Source organism: Seriola dumerili, unplaced genomic scaffold, assembly GCF_002260705.1.
Source record: "Seriola dumerili isolate Sdu_G_001 unplaced genomic scaffold, Sdu_1.0 BDQW01000073.1, whole genome shotgun sequence".
Lineage (NCBI taxonomy): Eukaryota > Metazoa > Chordata > Actinopteri > Carangiformes > Carangidae > Seriola > Seriola dumerili.
This window is the reverse complement of record NW_019174328.1, coordinates 1,966,402-1,986,654: the sequence shown is the minus strand read 5'-3', so window position 1 is coordinate 1,986,654 and position 20,253 is coordinate 1,966,402. Positions and strand designations below refer to the sequence as shown.

Here is a 20,253-nt window from a genome sequence, read left to right as displayed (position 1 = left end):
TTTAGGCCAAAAAAAAAAAAGTAAATATGTAAATGATGAAAGGATTAAAGGATTTGGTATTTCCCTAGAAAATCAATCTGTGTGACATCCAGTGAAAACCACGCAACACCAAATTTGATTATTTTGAATTTCTTTAAGTTATTAGCTATTAGCTGTAGCCTATGGGTTGAGAAAATTGTCCCACTTCCTGGGATAATAATAAACAATTTCAGTTAGATTATGAGATTATTATATTATTTATTTCAGTTGGATTATAAGAAAAAGGCATTGTCACAAAGATTGAAATAGTTTTGTTCCTATAAGCTCATGAAAAGTTGAGAAATAAAATTTACAGGTAATGGGAGCTGCTAAGAATATGTCAAATGAATGCAAAAATGTAAAACAACAATTTAAACAAAAAGCCATCAAAATGATTTGGAAAAAAGGAGAATTAAACTTAATTTTTTGTGTGTGTCTAGGCAGACATTCTTAGGGCAGAAGGGACTTGGACTCATAACCTCACTATTTCTAAAATCCGGTCTATGGCCCTGGTTACTCGTTATTACTCTAATTAACTGTTCTGACTTGTCTGGGAAGTGGAAGTTACAAAGACCCTTTGAACGCAGCATCAGCTCTTCGCTAACTCATCCAGTTGTGAGCGTGCAAACCTGCTGCACTCCTTTCTTAAATGGAGGATCTACAGAGCACGCGGCGCCTCACGAACACCAGACTTCCATGTGATTAGCCCTATCCACAGCAGCTTCAGATCTACGCATGCGCAGGCGGCGCGCATCTATATCAGGCCGCTGGCTACTTCCTGAATCAGGGTTAGCTTGCTGCTGTGTGTGATAGGAGCATGTAGAGCAGCAGCTGAAGACTCAAAGCAGGCTGCGGGAGGTCACTTTCCTGAGTAGCACACAACAAACAGAGGATTTTCGGGAAGAGTTAGCCTCGACGACATGGATTACTGGGTAGGTGTCGCTTCACTTTGCTCTGTTTTCGCTCATTACTTCCTCTGTGAGACACGGGACAATGACAGCGCTGCTACAAGACGCTCGGAGAGAGAGCGGAGGACTTGTTTATCAGTAGTGAAGTGAGCCAGTGACCCGACTTGTTTTGCTTTCGGTGATGCTCCACAAACAGCAAGATTCACAGTCAAAGCTTCACGTTGCAAAAGAAACACTTAATCTGCACTGATACTTTGAGCCCTTGAAGCGGGACACTTAGATGAGATCAGCCACATTATGTTTTCAGTCACTTATGATAATAATAAAAGAAAGTTGCCTATGCGTAGCTTCATGTTACATTTCTATTTAATCAGAAACCTCATGTTTTATGATAAAGTGTCTGCAAAGTGGAGAATAACCCCCCTGTAAAAGGTTTAAAGCTGCTTCCTATTGTTTATTGCTGCAGCCACTGTTTAAAATTAGAGATCCTGTTCAACATAAACCTGCAGGAAGTTTAAACAAAGCATTTCTCTCTATGCTGCGAGCAGAGAGCTGCTGAGATTTGAGGGATTTTCCTTAAACGAGCACAATCAACTTTTTGTTGATAGTAGACACCAGCAGCAGCAGCAGCAGCAGCAGACAAAAGACTGAGCGCTAGAGGGCGGCTCCTGTGACACAGATCTGCTGTCAGTGCAAAGTCAACCTCCAGTCTGTCACTGTGCACTCATCAGGATCAGCGAGGGAGGACGAAGGAGAGGGAAAAGGCTTCATTTTGATGAAATGCCAGTTCATGTCATGATAACTCGGAGGCTCTACAGAGCAGCTAAAGGAAACTTTTTTTTTTTTTTCCCATACACCACATCTGTAATTATTTCCCCCTCAATCTCTCTTTGAATACAAGCGGTGGTGATGTTGTGTTCAGAGTCTGTTTTCCCTTGATGTATCCAGGAGCAGCCACCTCACACCCAGTACATTTCCATGAGAACATGACCTCCCCTCTGAGACAACAAAAGCTCTCCTTACAGAATAGTCAAATGTTGTATGAGGGGGAGCAGAGGAATGGGCGTCCACTGCTCCAACAATGAAGGAGGACAATGCTGGTACAAGAGTCTTTGTGTCAACCTGGTTTAAGTTTTCCTGAGGCAAAGATAGCACTGAATGGTTTTTGGAGACGTGTGGGCGGACCTGAGGGTGAAACATGGACATAGAATGTGTTGGATAACAGAAAGAGGCCTGGATGTGAAGGGGCAGGCTTGCCTTTTGCACTGATGTTAGATAACACCATTTAATCTTTTCTTTATGACACACGTGTGGCAGCAATCATACTCTTTGCACCTCTGCTCGACATTTTCGTGTAAATACTCTCCCTATCATAAACACTCAAGTCAAGCCTCCCAGACAACACATGTTAATGGCATATTTTCCGTTGTTTCCCACTCGTCTCTGTGCAGCTGATCTTGCCAAACCTGTATGAGAACGTGTTATCCAAACAGGCAGGTATGACAGCCGTGCTCCGAGCAGTGGAGGTGGACTCTTGCGTCTCACTGACAGCCTTCCACTAAAGCTGCATTCACTGCACAAAAAAGAAGAAAAGAAATCTAATTTTCTCAGAATGAAACTCTGTGGCTGATGCCTTGGACAATCAGGCTGAACTAAAAACCTGACATCCTTTTCATGTTGGAACAAAGATGGAGAAACTTTGTGACACAATAAACACAGTGTTTCCTTTGCGCAAGGGGAGTTTGCCTCATTGTGCCATTATGGGATGTTTATATCAGGCGGCACAGATTGTGATTACTTAAGATATTGTCTTTTGAACCTTAAGCTTTTCTCCATCTGATTAGGCTGAGGTGGAGAAACGAGCGTCCTTGCTATCACGCTGCCTGCTATTGTGTCATAAAAACACAACAGGGGAGAGATAATGAAAAGATAATTTTGCTGCACTTATGAAACGGCCCTCATGAGTCATTTACTCTGATTTAAGCTCAGAGCTACTCAGGCTGAAAAAAACACTCACATCAAGATCGTCATGAAATATTTCAACATTTATTGGTGATCAGGCTGAGAACTAAACACGCAATGCAGATCTCAGTGTTTTAACTTCCTGTCTTGTCTTGATCACGATTGATTGCAAAACATCCCCTCAGCTGGCTGGATGTGTTGTTGCCGGTTTGTGCAGTGGGAGGAGCCTGGTGATAGTCATCCTGTAAGCAGAGCGCGTTCTCTCACTCTCACCTGGAGAACAAATAGCTGACTGACAGTGTTCGTGTGAGGAGGAAACTGAGCTCTGTAGGTCTCACAATGTCTTTTGATGTAAGTACTAAAGTTTGTGGTCTGTGATGGTAACCAGTTAACAGGTTGTTCTTCCTGAAAAGTGAGTTGTTTTTCTGTCATCGTAAAGATTTAGAGCGTGTCTCTCTCTCAAATTAAATCGAAGGCAACTGGACTTGTATTTGTCTGTGGAAGACGTTTCGCCTCTTATCCAAGCGGCTTCATCAGTTCTTATGTATTGGTCTCTCTAGTCCGCACTAGTCTGACTAGTATTGGTCACTCGTCAGACTAGTGCGGACTAGAGAGACCAATACATAAGAACTGATGAAGCCGCTTGGATAAGAGGCGAAACGTCTTCCACAGACAAATACAGGTCCAGTTGCCTTCGATTTAATTTGAGAGAGAGAGATAACTATGACCTGGACGAATGAGAACATTCACAGACATTTAGAGCGTGACTCAGAAAATTTTATATTGATCATATGCAGGATTTTTACCATAATGTGATGTCCTCCTCCATAATGTATATCTGTACATAGATTTATAGGAACTTGTGAGAAGCAGGCTCTTACATTAAAGCGTCTTGTCTCATGAAATGAATTCATTGCACCATTTTGTAATATGATGGTCAAACAATGACTTACTCTCCATCAACACACTTCCTCATATGTGACAGGTGTGTTTACAGTAAGAAAGTTCTTTTTCCGGTAAACATAAACTGTTAGACTCTTCTTCCTTCAAAATCAAAATGTTGTGTGTCTTAAACGCTGTTCATTCAATTGTAATACGTGTGTGTGTGTGTGTGCGTGCAGAGTGCCTTGGAGGTGTATAAGGAGATGGTCCTGCTGTACCTGCAAGAGGGCCGGCGACAGGTCAACCTGCGCTGCGCCGACCTGGAGCCGTGGCAGATCATCGGAGCGGCGGTCATCACCACGCTGGGAGCAGTCTGGGTCAAAGGCTTCCTCTTCCAGCAAGAAAGTGAGTCATCACACATAACACATGGGAACAAAGCAGGTCTGCTGTACACTGAATCAGAGATGATAACACATGAAATGAGTTTTAGAACTCCTGAAATTGCAGAGGACGTGTTCACAAAGCTTCTTGAGTCATGCTGTAATTTGCAGGCACATTCACTGAACTGTTGCCACCAGGTTCACCCTCTGGTGCTCTACACTGAAAACCTTTTTTAAGTTTAAGCTTCCCCCCGTGCTCTGCAGTTAGTCCAGGACTTGTTTCTCTAGTGTGTGTAACTGACAAATACCTTCAATCAACAAGACTTTCTAGATGTGCTATCAGTCAATCAGTGGTTGAATTCCTCGGCAGCGGGGTCAGCTCCACCTGTAACACAGCTCGGAGAGTGAAAGTTGGTCTTCTCAGGGAGAACTAGCTGCACGTCTTCAGAGCTTTCAGGGTCAGAATAAAAATGCTTTGTCAATATGGCTGCGAGTTTTCGTGGCGCACTCTTCATCCTGACTTGTGATTATAGGTCACAGTCAGCTGTTTAATATTTTGTGGTTGAATGTGTGCCAGAGTTTCACCACAGCTGCTGCCTTTTTTTTTTTTCCCCCTCTCTGGCTAATAGGTCTCACATCCCGAATCAAGAAGCAGGGCTTTCGACTCATCAGAAAAATACCCTTTGTTGGCATAGCAGTAAGTATCAGTGGTAAATCTGTTCCGTCTTTTCCCAGCAGATGTTCACTGACTCTGTCTCTCAGACTCCAATGAGTCACTCCTGGATGACTGAGTGCAGCATGCAAGGGTGGGGGGGGGAGAGGGGGGAATGAGACCTTTGGCACACTTAACATCATGCTCTGGTGATAACATTCGGTTACTTCTGGTCATTATGTCACCAGCAGAGAGCTCACTTTCAGGCTTTATCAGAAATTTACATAAAATGTTGATAGCACAGTGGACATGTTGTCACGTTCAAGTCTGAGACACTGATCCCTCACCTTTTATTCCCTGTTGTCAACAACCTGCTTTACTTGTATAATGTTTTTACTGCATCAAAAGACAGTTGATAAAATAAGTCCGTCCTCTCTTCATGGCAGATCCAGAGCCAGCTGAACAAAGCTTTGGATGACATGTCGACCAGTCTGTGCACGCTGAAGGAAGGGATGAGCTACACTAAGCAGCTGCCATCTAAAGGTCTCTCTCAGAGCCAAGTGCTGGACAAAATCAGAGAGTACGAGACTCTGAGTAAGTCGTCATTCTTTCCTCAGCTCTCCCTCATGGTTCATTACACTGTGCAGCCCAGTCCCAGGAGAGCATTTCACTTGCCTGACCTTTTTTGGAGAAAACCAGTGACAGTGTGTCGTTGCAGATGAGGTGCAGTGGGAGAAAGGATGTGTTTCGGGTGCAGTGTACTGGGGCGATGAATCCCTGACCAAACTCCTTGTGAAGGTTCGTGCCTTTGTATCTCTGGAACTTGGCATTTCAAGCATGAATAGTCGAGGTCAAGCTTGAATACTTTTTTTTGTTTGTACTTTTTTACTTTTTTATTTTTTGCTTCTGTTTTTGTCATTTTTGAGAAACACGTCCTGTTCATCCCTCTAAATGAAAGTGCTGCCAACCTGTGTCTGGAAATATTTGTATATTTGAAAATTTTTCCCTTTGCTGTTAGGTATATGGAGATTTTGCATGGAGCAATCCACTTCACCCTGACATCTTTCCTGGCGTAAGGAAGATGGAGGCAGAGGTTGTTAGGATGGCTTGCGCACTTTTCCAAGGCGGGCCCAGCTCCTGCGGCACAGTAAGTCACCGCACTGTCGGTAAACGCTCCCAAAACGTAGAAGCCAGTAACCTCAAAGATGGGCATATGTGACGTACCTTTACTTCTGCTTTGTGCAGGTTACTTCAGGGGGAACTGAGAGCATACTGATGGCCTGCAAGGCGTACAGAGACATGGCGTATGAACGAGGCGTCAAATACCCTGAAATGTAAGGTGTACTGAATGACACGTGGACCTATGTGGAGGCTTGTTCCTTCTTGAAGTGTTCTAACGCATGATGATTTATTTTTTTCTTTTTGCAGCCTTGCGCCTGTAAGCGTCCACGCAGCCTTTAACAAAGCAGCACATTACTTCGGGATGAAGCTGGTTCACATTCCCCTTGATAACAAAACTATGAAAGTGGATGTGAAGGTGAGAATACAGTCCACGCAGACACTATGTGCTAACTGACTGCTATTATTAGACATCAGTCATTCTCATATTGTTTCCTCTTTTTCAAGGCTATGAAGAGAGCCATCAACAAGAACACAGCCATGCTCGTGTGCTCGGCGCCTCAGTTTCCTCACGGAATCATGGATCCCATCGAGGAAGTAGCCAAGGTCAGGAGTGAAAGATTTTTCCCCCTCTGCATGTATTTCTGAAATGAAAACGGGGAAGTCAGATGTCACTTGACACTTTCCCTCGGTGTGTTCCAGCTGGCTGTGCGCTACAACCTCCCGCTGCATGTGGATGCCTGTCTGGGAGGTTTTCTCATTGTCTTCATGGCCAAGGCTGGTTATCCACTCGCCCCGTTCGACTTCAGGGTAAAAGGTGTTACCAGCATCTCTGCAGACACGCACAAGGTAAGGAGTGGCTGCTTATTCGCTTCAGATGGCTGCTTCTTCACTGACTCTTTCTTGTTTTTAAACACTAATAAACAAGGCTTACAAACAAGTTGCAGACATTTAATTATGTGTGATGCAATAGTTATGGAATTTAAATTTTTATCTTATCTGACCCCAAGATATATTTATAGTACTATAGTTACTGTGCTTATGTGTGTGTGTCACATTCCTCTGCAGTACGGCTACGCCCCCAAAGGTTCCTCAGTGATCCTCTACAGTGATAAAAAGTACCGTCACTATCAGTACTTTGTAGCTCCAGACTGGCAGGGGGGAATCTACGCCTCGCCCTCCGTGGCGGGCTCCAGACCAGGAGGTATCATCGCCGCCTGCTGGGCGACCATGATGCACATGGGAGAGAACGGATACATAGACGCCACCAGGAAGATCATCAGCACAGCACTCAGAATCAAAACAGAGTGAGGCTCTCAGACTGAAGTAGACACAGACAGTATAGTTTATCCCGTCACCTCTGACATCCGTTCATCGTTTCTTCTCATTGACAGAATCCAGAAGATGAAAGGAGTGTTTGTGTTCGGGGATCCAGAGGTGTCAGTGGTGGCAATAGGCTCAGATGTTTTTGATATTTTCCGTCTGTCTAATGCACTGACGTCGAAGGGCTGGAATCTGAACACACTGCAGTACCCATCCAGGTACATGTAAAACAAGTGAGATTGATTCACAGATTTCATGATGTGATAAGTATCCACTAGTAACTACTAATAACTGTCGCGATCTCCTCTGTCACAGCATCCACATTTGTTGCACAGTTCTGCACACCCAGCCGGGGGTCGCCGATCAGTTTATTCGTGATGTCAGAGAGCAGGTCGCCGTCATCCTGAAGAACCCCAAAGAGAAAACCACAGGAATGGTGAGATGGCGCCGGTTACACACCTGACGTTGTTGTATCCACTAAATAACTATAACTAAAAACTGTTCAGTGAGTTGTGTTACAACACAAGAAAGAACTCGCAGCACAGAACGCCGTGCACTTCTTTTAAGTCCACACTTCAAAAAAGAAAAGAAAAAAAGAAAGCTGTAAAGTCTGTGATGTCACGTTGTGATATTTTGACAGGTTCTAAGAATAAATAACTCACTGTTTTGCTCTGATGCTCTACAATCAGACAACCTGTTACATTCTGCACTGCCATGTTGCCTTCTGTCTTTTGTCTATTACAGAGCTGACGCACAGTGAATAAATTCACACCTACAGTCAGTTCACAGTACAGTTTTTTATCGTACAGTTTCCCGTTCAGCCGATCATCTATCGTCAGGGCTGAACATGAATTTAAAGTGTAGCTGTTTGTTTTCTGCTGCACAGGCCGTCATTTCAAGTTGACACAAACTGCATGTGAAGTTTCAGATAAAGTGGAATCTTTATTAAATAAAACCCCAGATTACAGTGAAGTATAAATAATGAATTTTTACAGTCTATTCTCACTGGTTTCATTTCTCAGGTTTGGTTTTCAATATAATAAGGAACTCCACTGTGTTTTCCATCACAAAAAAACAGTAATACAGTTATTTGACTCAGTCAAAACTAAACGCAGAGAAATGATGCTTATATTTTTAGATTTAATCTTACGCACACATTCAGTGCATATCATCATCTCTAATGTCAATCGCAAATTAATCTGCATAAATCTACTTGTAACTCCAGAACGTGGCTGAGAATCATCATGTTTCTTCAGTATCAAAGTGATGATCATCTGCACAGGACCTGCTAACATCTACTTCAACAGACTTTTGCTGTTTTTCTCTTACTGAAAGAGAGGGGGCTCAAGTCGTAGCCCACAGCTAACATACTGACTCCATGGCAACTTCATGTTTACAAAGCATCATGAGAACTGTAGTTCTACACCACGACAATCTACTGTCTCTACTGTGCGCTGCTCAACTCACTCGTGTCTTCCTGCTGTTTCAGGGAGCGATCTACGGCATGGCCCAGTCCATCCCAGACAGATCCATGGTGACGGAGATCTCCAGAGGCTTCCTCGACTGTCTCTACAGCACTGAGGTTCCCAAGACAAACAACAGCCACATGAACGGCAACGGCAAAGCCCACTGAAACAGGACTGCCCCCTCCCCCCTCCCCCCTTCCCCCGTGGCCCCCGACCCAACTGCACGCAGGGAAAAACGCGTTCGCCTCCTCCCAGAGCTCAACAGTTGCCTTATCTTGCATACCTACAGCATACGGAGAAACATCTGCAAAGATCTGTGAAGCACAAGCCATCGTCATTTTAATCAACCCAGAGGGAAACCACTTGTAACACTGCGCCTCAACGGCCCAGAGAAGAAGAGTCTGGTTCCAAACAACAAGTTTTAGTCTTTTTGATTTAGGTTTTCTTTATGTCGTGTGTGTGTGTGTGTGTGTGTGTGTGTGCGTGCGTGCGTGTGTGTGTGTGTGTGTGTTTTTAAAAGTTCATTTCAATTTTAGCTTTTGTTAAATCCATATATCTGTCACCATCTCTACTGATTTCACAGCAAAACCATTCAGTTTTTTTTTTTTTTTTGTTGTATTTTTTTTTACTCCACAACATTTCAGCTCGCCATCACCGCTTTAATATCTGTGATGACTCAGCAAAAACCCCAGACCACTGAACGCTTGTTAGAAACGCTGTGCTGCCCTCTAGCATGAAACCCGATGTACTGCTCCAGACCGGCTCCACATGTGGAGCTCTGTGTGTGGTTTATAGATATCATGTACCAGCTCTATGGAAAACAGCATTTTAATGAATGGGGGGAAAAAAAAAAAAAAGCACTGCAACGCCCAGACAAGAACATATCAGGTTAATCTGTAAATCACTTGAAACTGCAGTTCTCTGATGTCAGAGTTCGTCTGTAAGCATGAACACGTTTGTCCTCGTTCGTTAGCACTTAGTGTGATGATGTTCTTTCTGTTTTAAATCTGTGGTCCATCTACAGTGGTTGGATGTGTAGACAGAGGGAGAAGGATTTGGACAGTGGGAGCTTTGACTGTCATTAATACTCAATCAATAAAATGTCTTTAAATTGGAATAAGGGGTAAATTGTAACCAGGGTAGGAATATTTTTAAGTGGCTAAAGATAATGAGCCTTTTTGATTGTTCCTCAGAATTGGCGAGGCTTCCTCACAGTAAATTGGCCTGTAAAGAAAATTATTGACAGACTGGACTGAAGGCTGTTTCCACCCCTGGTCTACTGTATATTATCAAGTGGCAGACGCTCAGTATTTCCTCACCTGTGTACTACCTTATTTTAATCATTTAACTCCTAATTCAATCTACCTCAGCTTCTACTCTAATGTCATTTATTCATCCACTGAAACACATTCAAACATTTTCCATTTCTAACATAAACTTCACGATGTTAGGGCATTTGACAAACTGTAATAAAGTGTTCTTAGAGATACCGAGAGGAAACAGATCCACTGTGATGGAGGTCTCCAGCTTCACTGAATGTGGATCTACTTTTCCACTCGGCAGGATACGTTAGCATTTACTAACAGGCTGATAACCGCAACACCAAAAGGACCTTGTGTTCTCTTTATTTCACGGGCTTTCCTAATATTGTGTATTTCCATGAAATTATTTCCACGTTTGTGCAATATGTAACTTCTCCTTTTTATGAATGAGACCGAAGGGGGAAATGCTCCGCTATTAATGTTTAAGATGCGTTATCAGAGGCGTAGTGTTGATTGACAGCTCATCAGCCTTGTTGGTGTAATTTAACCATTTGTGTGACCACTGGGTGTTTTATTAATCACTTAATTTGTGACTCTTATTTTATTTTTATTTTTTTTTGTGAGTGTTTGTTTTAAAGAGATCAGACATGAATGTATTTAGGTTCTTACATGTGCGGGGATTTTTCCGTCTTTTTGTCAGTGCCTGGTTAAAAGACTGATGCCAGACAGAGGACGTAACACCCCACCCCACTAGCGATTGAAGCTCACCCCATCATCTATTACCATCCTTTAATACTGCGGCCAGTGACAGGATGTGGAAACTCATGCCTGTCCAAAAACAAAAAAAAAAAAGGACTTTTCTAACAATGTTTGCTTTGGAGAAATATCCTCAAAAAGTGTGATGATGGAACGGCCAAGAAATCTCTTGAATAAAAATTTTTAATGCAAATTCCTGATTCTGTAAAAGTCCACACAGAAAATGTATCCTCTGTCCTGTATGTATTCTTGTACTTTGGCCATATTATGGAGCAATAATGAGCGTTCGCCTCTGTGCCTCCAGAGGTTTGAACTCATGACATCTCTGCAGTTTTTCTCTCTTTTCATCCTCAGGGATTTGGCTTCAAAACGACATCAGTTAAAGTCCACTGCTCTTTCAGACGTTCACAGGGAGGACAAAACAACACTTTAAATCAGCGGTTCCCAACTTTTTCCAACTCATGGCCCACTTGAAAATGTCAAACTTTGGCAGCCGTTACATTAAATTACAGAGGCCAAGTAATGTCTTCTCAGAGCGCTTTTTATTTTAATGATAACGATGGAGCTTTTACCCTGGATGTTATTTTTCAGCGTGCAGTCAGACTGAGATAGTAAACAAGTATATGATGTTGTTCAGTGGCGACAACATAAAAGTTCCTATTGTTGGTTTATCACAGTGATAGTCCTTTATACGAGAAGAAAAAAAAGGAGTTTGAAACATGTTTCATATTATATATTTGTAATTCTAATTTTTCACCAAAATTGTTGTTTTTCAAATGATTCAAATGATTCATCGGCCCTCTTGCAATACCTTCGTGGCCCACTAGTGGGCCCCAGCCCAGAGGTTTGGAACCACTGCTGTAAAGTATATTACAATCCATTTCAGCAGCCCATAACAAGTATAACCTGATGTCAGGCTTGTAATGTTGAACTTTGTAGATTTTGCTTCTGAATGTACGAGGTTTAAATCTGTTCACGTCAGCCTGCGTCCTTGTTTAGCTGATTTATTTTAGGTGAGGACGCACCTGCCGGTTCCTCTTAGCCAATGATCCATAGCTAACACTCAGAGTGGTCTAACAGTTAACATGGCAGATGTCTACAGTGTTGTGTGTTTTCAATAAAATGCATTCAGTCTGAGAAGAATCAGCTTCTGGTCATTTTTCACTTACAACAAGAGAGAAAACAACTTTTAACTAAAAGTACAAGAACACTTGGTCCATAAGACGCCAGAGACTGAAGGACACACGTCCCGCTGTGAATGATATCTGGTTGCTGAGGAATTACTTGAATCCTTTAATGTGTAAACAGTGTTTTACCATTTCCTTTGCTTAATAATCTCATTTTCACCATGTGCAAAAACCAACAACAAAACACATTGGACCCTTCACAGACGGACACGTCACCCACAGTTAAGTGGGAGTAACTGGTTCATATTCTTTGGCTCCTGCAGATGACTGAACGTAAAGATCTGTGACGTCCAGCGCTTCAGTCGTCCCCGTTCAGATGACTGACGGCATGTCGGTCACATCAGAGACGCCTGGTCGATGAAGGTGGCCAATGTGATGTCGCGCTGGGACAAGCCTCCACAGTCATGTGTGCTGAGGGTGATCTGGACCTGAGGGAACAAAGGAAAGTGGGACAGAGGCTGTGACTCTCATCATGTGCCCAGAATGAGCTGCTTTTTTTTTTTTTTTTTTTTTTTTTAAATGGTGAAACAGTAGTTAACCCAGCATGATGTGGACTAATGTTGAAATCTAAAACTATCTGAAGAAAACATACAAGGTATAAAACTCAACAGAAGTTTTTAACTTCAAATTTAAAATCTGAATTATGTTTCTAGTTTATGAAACAGCTCGTGGCCGACGTTTTTCTGATCACTGGCAACAAGCTATACAACACTGACATATTATCACCATGGTTGTTGATGGAAATAAAATAAAAAAAATGGATGTTAATGTGTTATTGTTTCTGCTGCCAAAGCAGAGAGGAGAAGAAAAGTCAAAACCTGATCAGATCAAACTGACAAATACTTACTCCATAGGAAACCATTCTAACTCTTATCTGAGGGGGGACAGACTTTGACACAGAAAACCTGAATTAAGCCCAAACATAACTGGATAATCCACCAATCTCGCTTCATGCTACAGGCTTCTGTCGTGGTGTTTCCACCTGACTAATGTAAGTCCTTCTTTTAGCTCTGTTTTGGTCTTCACCAACTCCTGAGGGAAATATCTGGCCCCCTTAACTCACCAGCCGCCTCGCTGAAATGTCAACCGAAAAAAGTAAAGTTGCGGGCCATAAAACCAAAACAGTGAGCTGAATAACTTCACAGAGTCCTTTCACAGTTCACACAGTCACTTGGTCCAGTATTAATGTAAAAAGACAGAGTACAGCAGCTTCAGTGAGTCATACTGAAGCTTTATCTGCTCTGGGTGAAAGACACATCTGCATTTGCAAGGAAAACAGCTTCGCACAAGGCTCACACTTCCCTGAGGAGACATCATGCACCTGTGTCAGCTTGTGTGACAGGAGTATCTTTGTTAATGTTCATCATGACTTTGCAGTTAAATGTAGATCACATTATGTAAAAGATGAACGAATGTGAAGCTCTGGTACATGGTGACAGGACTGGGCTCCTCCTTGCTGTGATGTATTCACTGATGACCCCAAATGCAACCACTCTGAGGCCTGTAACCTCCTTTGCAGTCACAATTAGTCTTTGTATACCTTGTTATAGACATTGAACCACTCAGGGTGATGGTCCATCTTCTCTGCTTGCAGAGCCACTCTGGACATGAAACCAAAGGCCTGAAAGAAGAGAACGCCCATGTCCAAAAATCAGCCAGTCGTCTATACACATAACATACAGCAGCTGCTGGTTATGAGGTGTGATGCATTACAAACCTGATTGAAGTCTTTAAAAACAAACTCTTTGTAGATGGCGTCCCGCCCCACAACCTCCACCCACTGAGCGTTGCGTAGCAGGGGGAGTAGGTGGGTCCTCTCCTCGTCAGTCAGACTCTGTATCTTACCGGCCTGGCAGGACAGAACAGAACAGGGGTAATAGTGCAGCAGATTTTAGAGGGGCAGTTTCACAAACACAAACTGTGATTGGTTGCACGGGATCCCATCTGGAAACAATGAGAGGCCGCATTCCTGCTTTTAAAAAACTGGCTGGTTCAAAGGTATGTGGTGGTGGGGGTGGGGGTGGTGGGGGATCCCTTTTGGTCATTCAGTTCCTAATCCTGACACATGATGCAGGATCACATGTTTGTTTTTTTTTTGTTTTTTTAAAAGTCGATTCATCTCATTTCATTCAGCCCTCATGACCCTGACTCCAAATCCAAACTGCACTGTCAACATTTCACAACATCGCCAAAACAGATGGGGCTTTATTGCACAATCAGGAAGGGGCTTTTCAAGGCTCTGTCCCCAGATGAGCGGTCACGCTTACACGCCAGAGGAGCAAACAGATGCATGACCACAGCCTGTGACAGAGCAATGACATCAACAGGTATCATAGCAACGCTCTAATCTGCTCTATCAGTGGAACGAATGGGCAGCACACGAACAACACCCACTGAATTAAACCTCATCTACTCACCACACACAGAGGCTTAATGCAGAAACAGGGGAATGTGCTTATATCCCTCTTATCCCTGCAAAAGCAAACTGCCACATATGAAACTCAGTGTTAAATTGACTCTGAACATGTGCTTCTCAATCTTCAATAAACATTATCTCGTGGAGTTTTAGCTTGTGAGATTAAGTAAATGCCAACAGGTGTGTGACGCAGTAAGCACTCCTGACACACAATGCAGAGAGGTTGTGTACTCACCATGTTTACAGAGTGTTTTCATACACAGAGGAGGTTCAGCTCCAGCTCCAGCTCCCTGCTGCACAGAGGCAAATCTGCTGTGGCAGCCGGGGAGAGCAACTGGAATGAATCCATCCAAGGCATGAGCTGCGGGTCCTGCTTAGCTGCCCGCACTGAAGCCTGAACAGAAATCCCCACGGCTGAGCAGTTACACAGCCACCTGTCAGCACGGGTTTAATCATAAACTGTCATCTGTTGCACAAGGCATGCATGAGGCCAGCTATTGCAGCAGCACAAAGGCGAGCGCAGCAGTGTTTACCGTGTGATGAAAGGATGAAGATACTGCTATACACTCTTTAATAATGTATTTTATGTTTTGTGTGCACACATATTAAACATGAACTTAAACTTCAGAATAAAAGCCCAGTGTAAATAAGGTCTCTGTTGAACAGGACAGCAGATTTTAAAGAAAGCTCTGCTCTTTGGCTGAGAGGAGTTCATGTCAAAGGTTAATGAGGTGCTCCTGTGAGAGCGCCCCCCGTGAATTCATCTGTCACGGCGAGCGCTCAGGGAAATGAACTGGTTAATGAAATGAGAGGAGAGGAGAGGATGTGACAAGTGATCAGCATTTAACAGTTGGCTGGATGGGGAAATGAGAACGGGGCTTTAGTGTTGTGGTTAGAAAGGAAGGCTGCAGTGATTGGAAACAAAACCATTAGATTGGAGTCAAATAGAGGAGCAAAGGGTGTTTAGAAATGTAGATTATGTCTGACCTCAGCACTAATACACACATCTGCACCTACAACCTTTTTAAACTTGAGAGAAGTTTTCATTCCCTCTGGTTTTATTAATCATCCCTTCCATGAATTATGACAGTTCTCATTGATTATTTCTGCTCCAAAAGTGATCCCAAACATTAAAAGGAAACCAATTAAAAAGAACCACGCCTGCGCTCTGCCCTTTGACCGCGGTTTATATTGGTGTGAGAGTTATAAAGATGAACTGTGGCTGTTTTCAAGTAGAAACATGGATCCCACGATACTGCTACAAGCAAGTCTGACTGTGTTAATCCTTGTCGCCAGCAGCCACGGACACTTGAAATCCGGTGAGTCCAGTGTGGTTCATTAGTGCTGGATATGGATCACTCTGGTGTCCACTGGCCTGGGGACAAAAATGTTCCTGTAGTGGTAGTAGTAGTGTAGTCTTTACATGTAAATTTAAAATCAAAAAGTATTCGTGCTCTCTTTGGTGTCTCGTGTCAGTGTTTGCTTCTCATGATCAAGGTTAAAACTTCACTATAACAAATGGACGTGTCAGTTGTTTGGGAACTTAATCAGTCAATAGTATTGAGTCAGTGTTATGATCCTGATGATGATCTGATACACCCTCTGCTATCTTGTATTTATGACGTACAAAAAGCTTTGTGCAGCAGCTGTAAATCATATAACCATTACAGGGCCCCGTCTGAAACTGGACCAGGCTCTGGTAACATTTCACAACCAGCTGACAGAAGAAGAGGTGCAGGTTTTATACACGTCGGATTACTGCTACAAGGTAAACAACATGCTGCCATCCTGTCTCCCTGTCCGTCTCTTCGCCACCTCCTCTGTCTTCTGCATCTCTCCAGGTTTCTCTGCTGGCTAAGACATGAACAAGTCAACATACTGATGTGGAGTTATCAGGTTTTGGGAAGTTCATAATCATGCACAGAGAGCATAGGGATAGATACAGAAATCAACAGTGTGTTGACTGTCAGGTTTGACATTCATGTCTGTCACACAGATCTATCCAGTCACCAGAAAGGCTTAAAGAATACTCCAGTGATTTAGCATTGGACCTTCCTTTAGTTTGGCGACTCACATGAAACAAGATGTAAAAAATATAATGGTCAACATATGTGCAGCAGAACTGAAGAAGTCCTCACTTTTAGTTCCAAGTATAAATCAAGCTTCAAAAACACTTGATCCTGCATTTTCCATAATGCAATGCAACAAAACGTCCATCAGACCAGCTCTGTCCTGTCTTTAAATCCGCATGTAACCCTTTTTAATTCAGTTTTCTTCTGTTAAAAACATAAAGTATCCTGATGTCAGCTCCCTTCAGAACCACAGAATACTCAACCTACAGTATATTTCCAAAGGTTGTGCTGTGTCCCTCACGACAATCAAACTGACCCTCATGTGGAAAATATTTTTAGGATGTAAGAGAAGAGCAGCAGGTAAATTTAAAGATCTGCGTAGTTGTATGTAATTTTCCAAGTCACCTGCTTTTCCAACATATACCAGTCATTCCCAACCTGTTTTGGCTGAAGATCTGAAGAGAGGAAATCTTTTTAGGAAAGTTACAAAAACCAACAAAATAAAGAAAATATTAAATTTATCCTTGTCATCTTGAGTAGCATGTTGTCTTCAGTGAATTCTTTATACTGCCCTGCACAAAGTTTGTGCAAATAAACTTTGTGCAGGGCAGTATAAAGATATGTGATATGTGTACATTTGACTTATATTTATTTATTTCTCATAATCCTTATTTTTCACACTAGTCCTTCGGAGCAGCCAAGCCTTGAATCCTTATACCTCATTATAATCATTATGACTTTGACTGATTTTCCTTGAGGGCCACTGTCCAATAAACGGGGGGCTTTCTGATGGTTTTACATCCCAAACTTTTGAGTGTAAAGTGCATGAAGTCAGTGTTTCTCCTCTGTATACTTCTCAGTGTGTGTACCAGCACTTGGCCTCTGTGAAACCCAACAACAACAATGCATCTGTGGTGATCAGCACTAAATTCACCCTGACTCTTCGGGTGGAATCACAGACCTTGAATGCAACTCTTTGCAGGTAATAAGTTTAATATTGTAACCGAGCATCAATAACATGAAAGCAGCTGTTAATTTACAGCCCAGAGAGGTAAAACTGCTGATTTGTTTCCTGTTTACTCATAATAACTCTGCCTGTGGGAGTGTATTGCTCTCAGACATAATATAGTGTGGTGGCATCCGATGATTGCATCAGCAGTCTGCATGATTATTTACAGGGCTGGGGGAGTAATCCTGACCTGCTTTCTGGACCTGAGTGATGCCCTCCCTTAAACCACCTCGCCGGGTATCGATCAGGGGCCTTTTTGGGGTTAATAAGACCCGACATTCCAATATTGATGAAAAGGGCTCATTAAAGCTTCAAAGCTACACGTCCTGTGGAAACCTCAGCGGGGATGTTAACTGGAGGAGGCAGTTGCCATATTTATAAACAATCAGTACTGACAAGACACCGGAGCAGAGCTTTCCATTTGAGGGACTCTTGTAAACACGGAGCCTGAGATTTGGCTGCAACATGACAAGCCTCTCTAGTGCTTTTCCTTGCCCTCTCAGAGGTCCAGTCCTGGGCTTCTTAGATCAATGCTGAGGTCTCTAACCAGACTGTGCTGCTATTGATTTCCTTCTCCCTTTGAAATAACACTCCAAGCGATAGCTAGTATGTCATCCCAACAGTGGATCAATATGAGCGTGTAATGCATGTTTTTGGGGGCTGAAAGTGGAGCTGACGAGAGAACACACTGTAAGTCCACAGACACTAGGTGGTGCTCTTGAGTTGTGAGGTCTTCAGAAGGAGATAGGCGTCAGGTCAGGAGGGAAACGGCAGCAGTGGATGAAAAAAGTAATTACATGTATTCTTCTAAGGAAATACAATCTCAGAGGGGATCAAATAAAAACAGCCTGTCTGCTTTGTGTGCTTTTGAAGGAGGCTTTTCTCCATATTTCGCTGTTTTGGATGCAGGTGGAGTCAGACATATGGAGAAGGTGGTCATTACTCTGTTTGGATCCAGATGTCAGAGGCTGCCACTGAGGCCAGCTGTTCTCACAGTGTGGATAAAAGGCCAAACAACGCATACCTGCGTGAGTGCACGACGCTGATGAAGAAAACAAGATGATGAAATTCAGTAATGAGCTGAATAGTTTTGAATAACTGTCTGAGGGTGAGTGCGATCGCCTCGGTGAGACACAATGACAGCAAGGGGACCTGTGTCCACGCTGGGGCCAAGCCTTTGATCCACTCTCTGCTTAATCGAGTCAGCAAAGAGGAGAATCACTCGGCTTGTCCACATCCACTGAGCACTAATTCTCATCCATCTCTTGGGACATGATGTGTATTGATCAAATAAGACATGCTTTCTTGAAAAGGGATAAAAGAAAAGCTTTTCTGTTTGTTTTGAGGGCCTGGCTCCACGAGTGGGGGGATTGTGGGTAATACATTAGGGAGTGTGGAAGGATTAGGGCGTAATGGGATTTTGAAAGCATCTCCCTCCATAATGTACACTCTACTTAACAATATTGCAGATTATGTTGTAGATCGGACTTTTAAGGCCAAGTAGCCATTATCCGAGCAGATATATGGTCAGTGTGACTGCACCCCTCACTGTATGATGAGCTTCCATTAGCTCCACAGACCGGTGATTATACAAACTCCCTGTAGGACTTGCTCAGCGTAAGTAATGGTCTGGTCAGCAGCTCAAGACAGGTTAGAGCTGCCCTGCTTGGGAATTTCAAAGTTTACTTCAGTGCATCAGATTGATCGTTGGCAGGCCTTCATGAGGTCATTTGCTGGGCGTGGTATTCTTCAAGTATGCGTTTCTGTGTAGCTGCTATCAGATCCACCCTTTAATCATGTTAGTACTGTATTCTGTATCGTACCACAAACCACAAGGCACCTGCAGAGGCCTTAATTCTTACAAAGAAATACAAGATATTGACTAATATTAAGTGTTTGACTTACGCAAACACATCCACAAACTGAACTTAATCTGGTTGTTTCAAATACCTCCATTAATTTTCTATTTATTCCGACAGTAACTAATAGAGTGAGCAGTGGCTGTTGCAGAGATCTGGCGCTGTTTCACTTCATGTGCTGAGAGCTTTATGGTGTTTTTATGGGCGGGCACCAGAGATGCCAGGACTTTTCCGAGGCAATTAAGTGACCACTCTTTGTTCAGAGTGGATGTCATAGTGTGGATTCAGCTCAGGTTAAAATGTCTTCTTTTTGTTTGTTTTTCCACTAAAGACAAACACTGCACACGCTGCCCCTTGATTTCCCGTGCTTTGACGCAAGAGGACTGCACTCATATCTCCTGAGCCCGTGTGTTAAAGTTTTATAAACAGTAGCACAGCTGTCAAATGTCTCACTGATATTTCAGTGCTGCTGGGGCTGATGGGTGAGCAGTAATGTAGCAAGAAAGACAGTAAAAATAAGTCGTGTTTAGCATAATGTATATTAAACCAATGGTCCCATATAGTATAAAGGTATTTGTCCATGTGTTGTTTGATTATAGATCAGGTCTAGGTTCTATATTAATACTGTGAAAGTATCAAAGCCTCAGTCCACAGAGAAATGCACACAGCCTGTATTCAGAAACTGAGCCTTAAAACCAGCCGTCAGGACTTCTGTAGCTTTGTGATGTCACAACAAAACAGTTACTGCTCTCAGCCATGCCCCAAGCCCCGCCCACCTGGACCCACCATCCAAGTTTGCAGGATTTGGTTACTCTGAGTGTTTACCTGAAATCTGCTATATTTTTATTAAATCACTCAGAAAACACTCAGCCAATCAGAAGAATTCAGAATTCTGATTGGCTCACCGACTTGTTGTTACTAGAGCTCCAGAGAGAAGCCTGAGAGAGGAGATGTAAAACTACACTGAGATGGTTTTTGGTTC

At 43.0% G+C, this 20,253-nt stretch overlaps 3 protein-coding genes across 4 annotated transcripts in view; 2 read left to right on the top strand and 1 right to left on the bottom strand.

The window, feature by feature from the left end:
* Positions 1–817: 817 nt before the first annotated feature.
* On the top strand, positions 818–8,906 carry sgpl1 (sphingosine-1-phosphate lyase 1). 2 transcript variants are annotated; one of them, XM_022743695.1, is made up of 14 exons: positions 818–950; positions 4,010–4,175; positions 4,780–4,847; positions 5,249–5,396; positions 5,521–5,600; positions 5,821–5,949; positions 6,048–6,136; positions 6,231–6,339; positions 6,429–6,527; positions 6,624–6,770; positions 6,990–7,228; positions 7,316–7,462; positions 7,560–7,680; positions 8,734–8,906. In XM_022743695.1, the coding sequence occupies exons 1-14, from the start codon at positions 939–941 to the stop codon at positions 8,875–8,877; spliced, it is 1,698 nt and encodes a 565-aa protein (XP_022599416.1). In that variant the 5' UTR covers positions 818–938; the 3' UTR covers positions 8,878–8,906. The 2 variants fall into 2 exon arrangements, with proteins under 2 accessions (XP_022599416.1, XP_022599415.1); XM_022743694.1 differs by lacking the exon at positions 818–950 and adding an exon at positions 3,166–3,239 and having other exon boundaries at positions 8,734–8,877.
* Positions 8,907–9,306: 400 nt separating this feature from the next.
* On the bottom strand, positions 9,307–14,720 carry LOC111220577 (pterin-4-alpha-carbinolamine dehydratase-like). Its single transcript, XM_022743696.1, has 4 exons — positions 14,567–14,720; positions 13,633–13,764; positions 13,456–13,536; positions 9,307–12,343 (listed from the first exon to the last, which is right to left on the bottom strand). The coding sequence occupies exons 1-4, from the start codon at positions 14,567–14,569 to the stop codon at positions 12,251–12,253; spliced, it is 309 nt and encodes a 102-aa protein (XP_022599417.1). The 5' UTR covers positions 14,570–14,720; the 3' UTR covers positions 9,307–12,250.
* An 851-nt stretch (positions 14,721–15,571) lies between these two features.
* Positions 15,572–20,253, top strand: part of LOC111220771 (heparan-alpha-glucosaminide N-acetyltransferase-like) — a 29,728-nt gene continuing 25,046 nt past the window's right edge. The window contains exons 1-4 of the mRNA XM_022743991.1: positions 15,572–15,650; positions 16,002–16,099; positions 17,264–17,385; positions 18,322–18,440. Coding sequence (XP_022599712.1) covers positions 15,572–15,650; positions 16,002–16,099; positions 17,264–17,385; positions 18,322–18,440 — 418 coding nt within the window. The remainder of the gene's footprint in view (positions 15,651–16,001; positions 16,100–17,263; positions 17,386–18,321; positions 18,441–20,253) is intronic.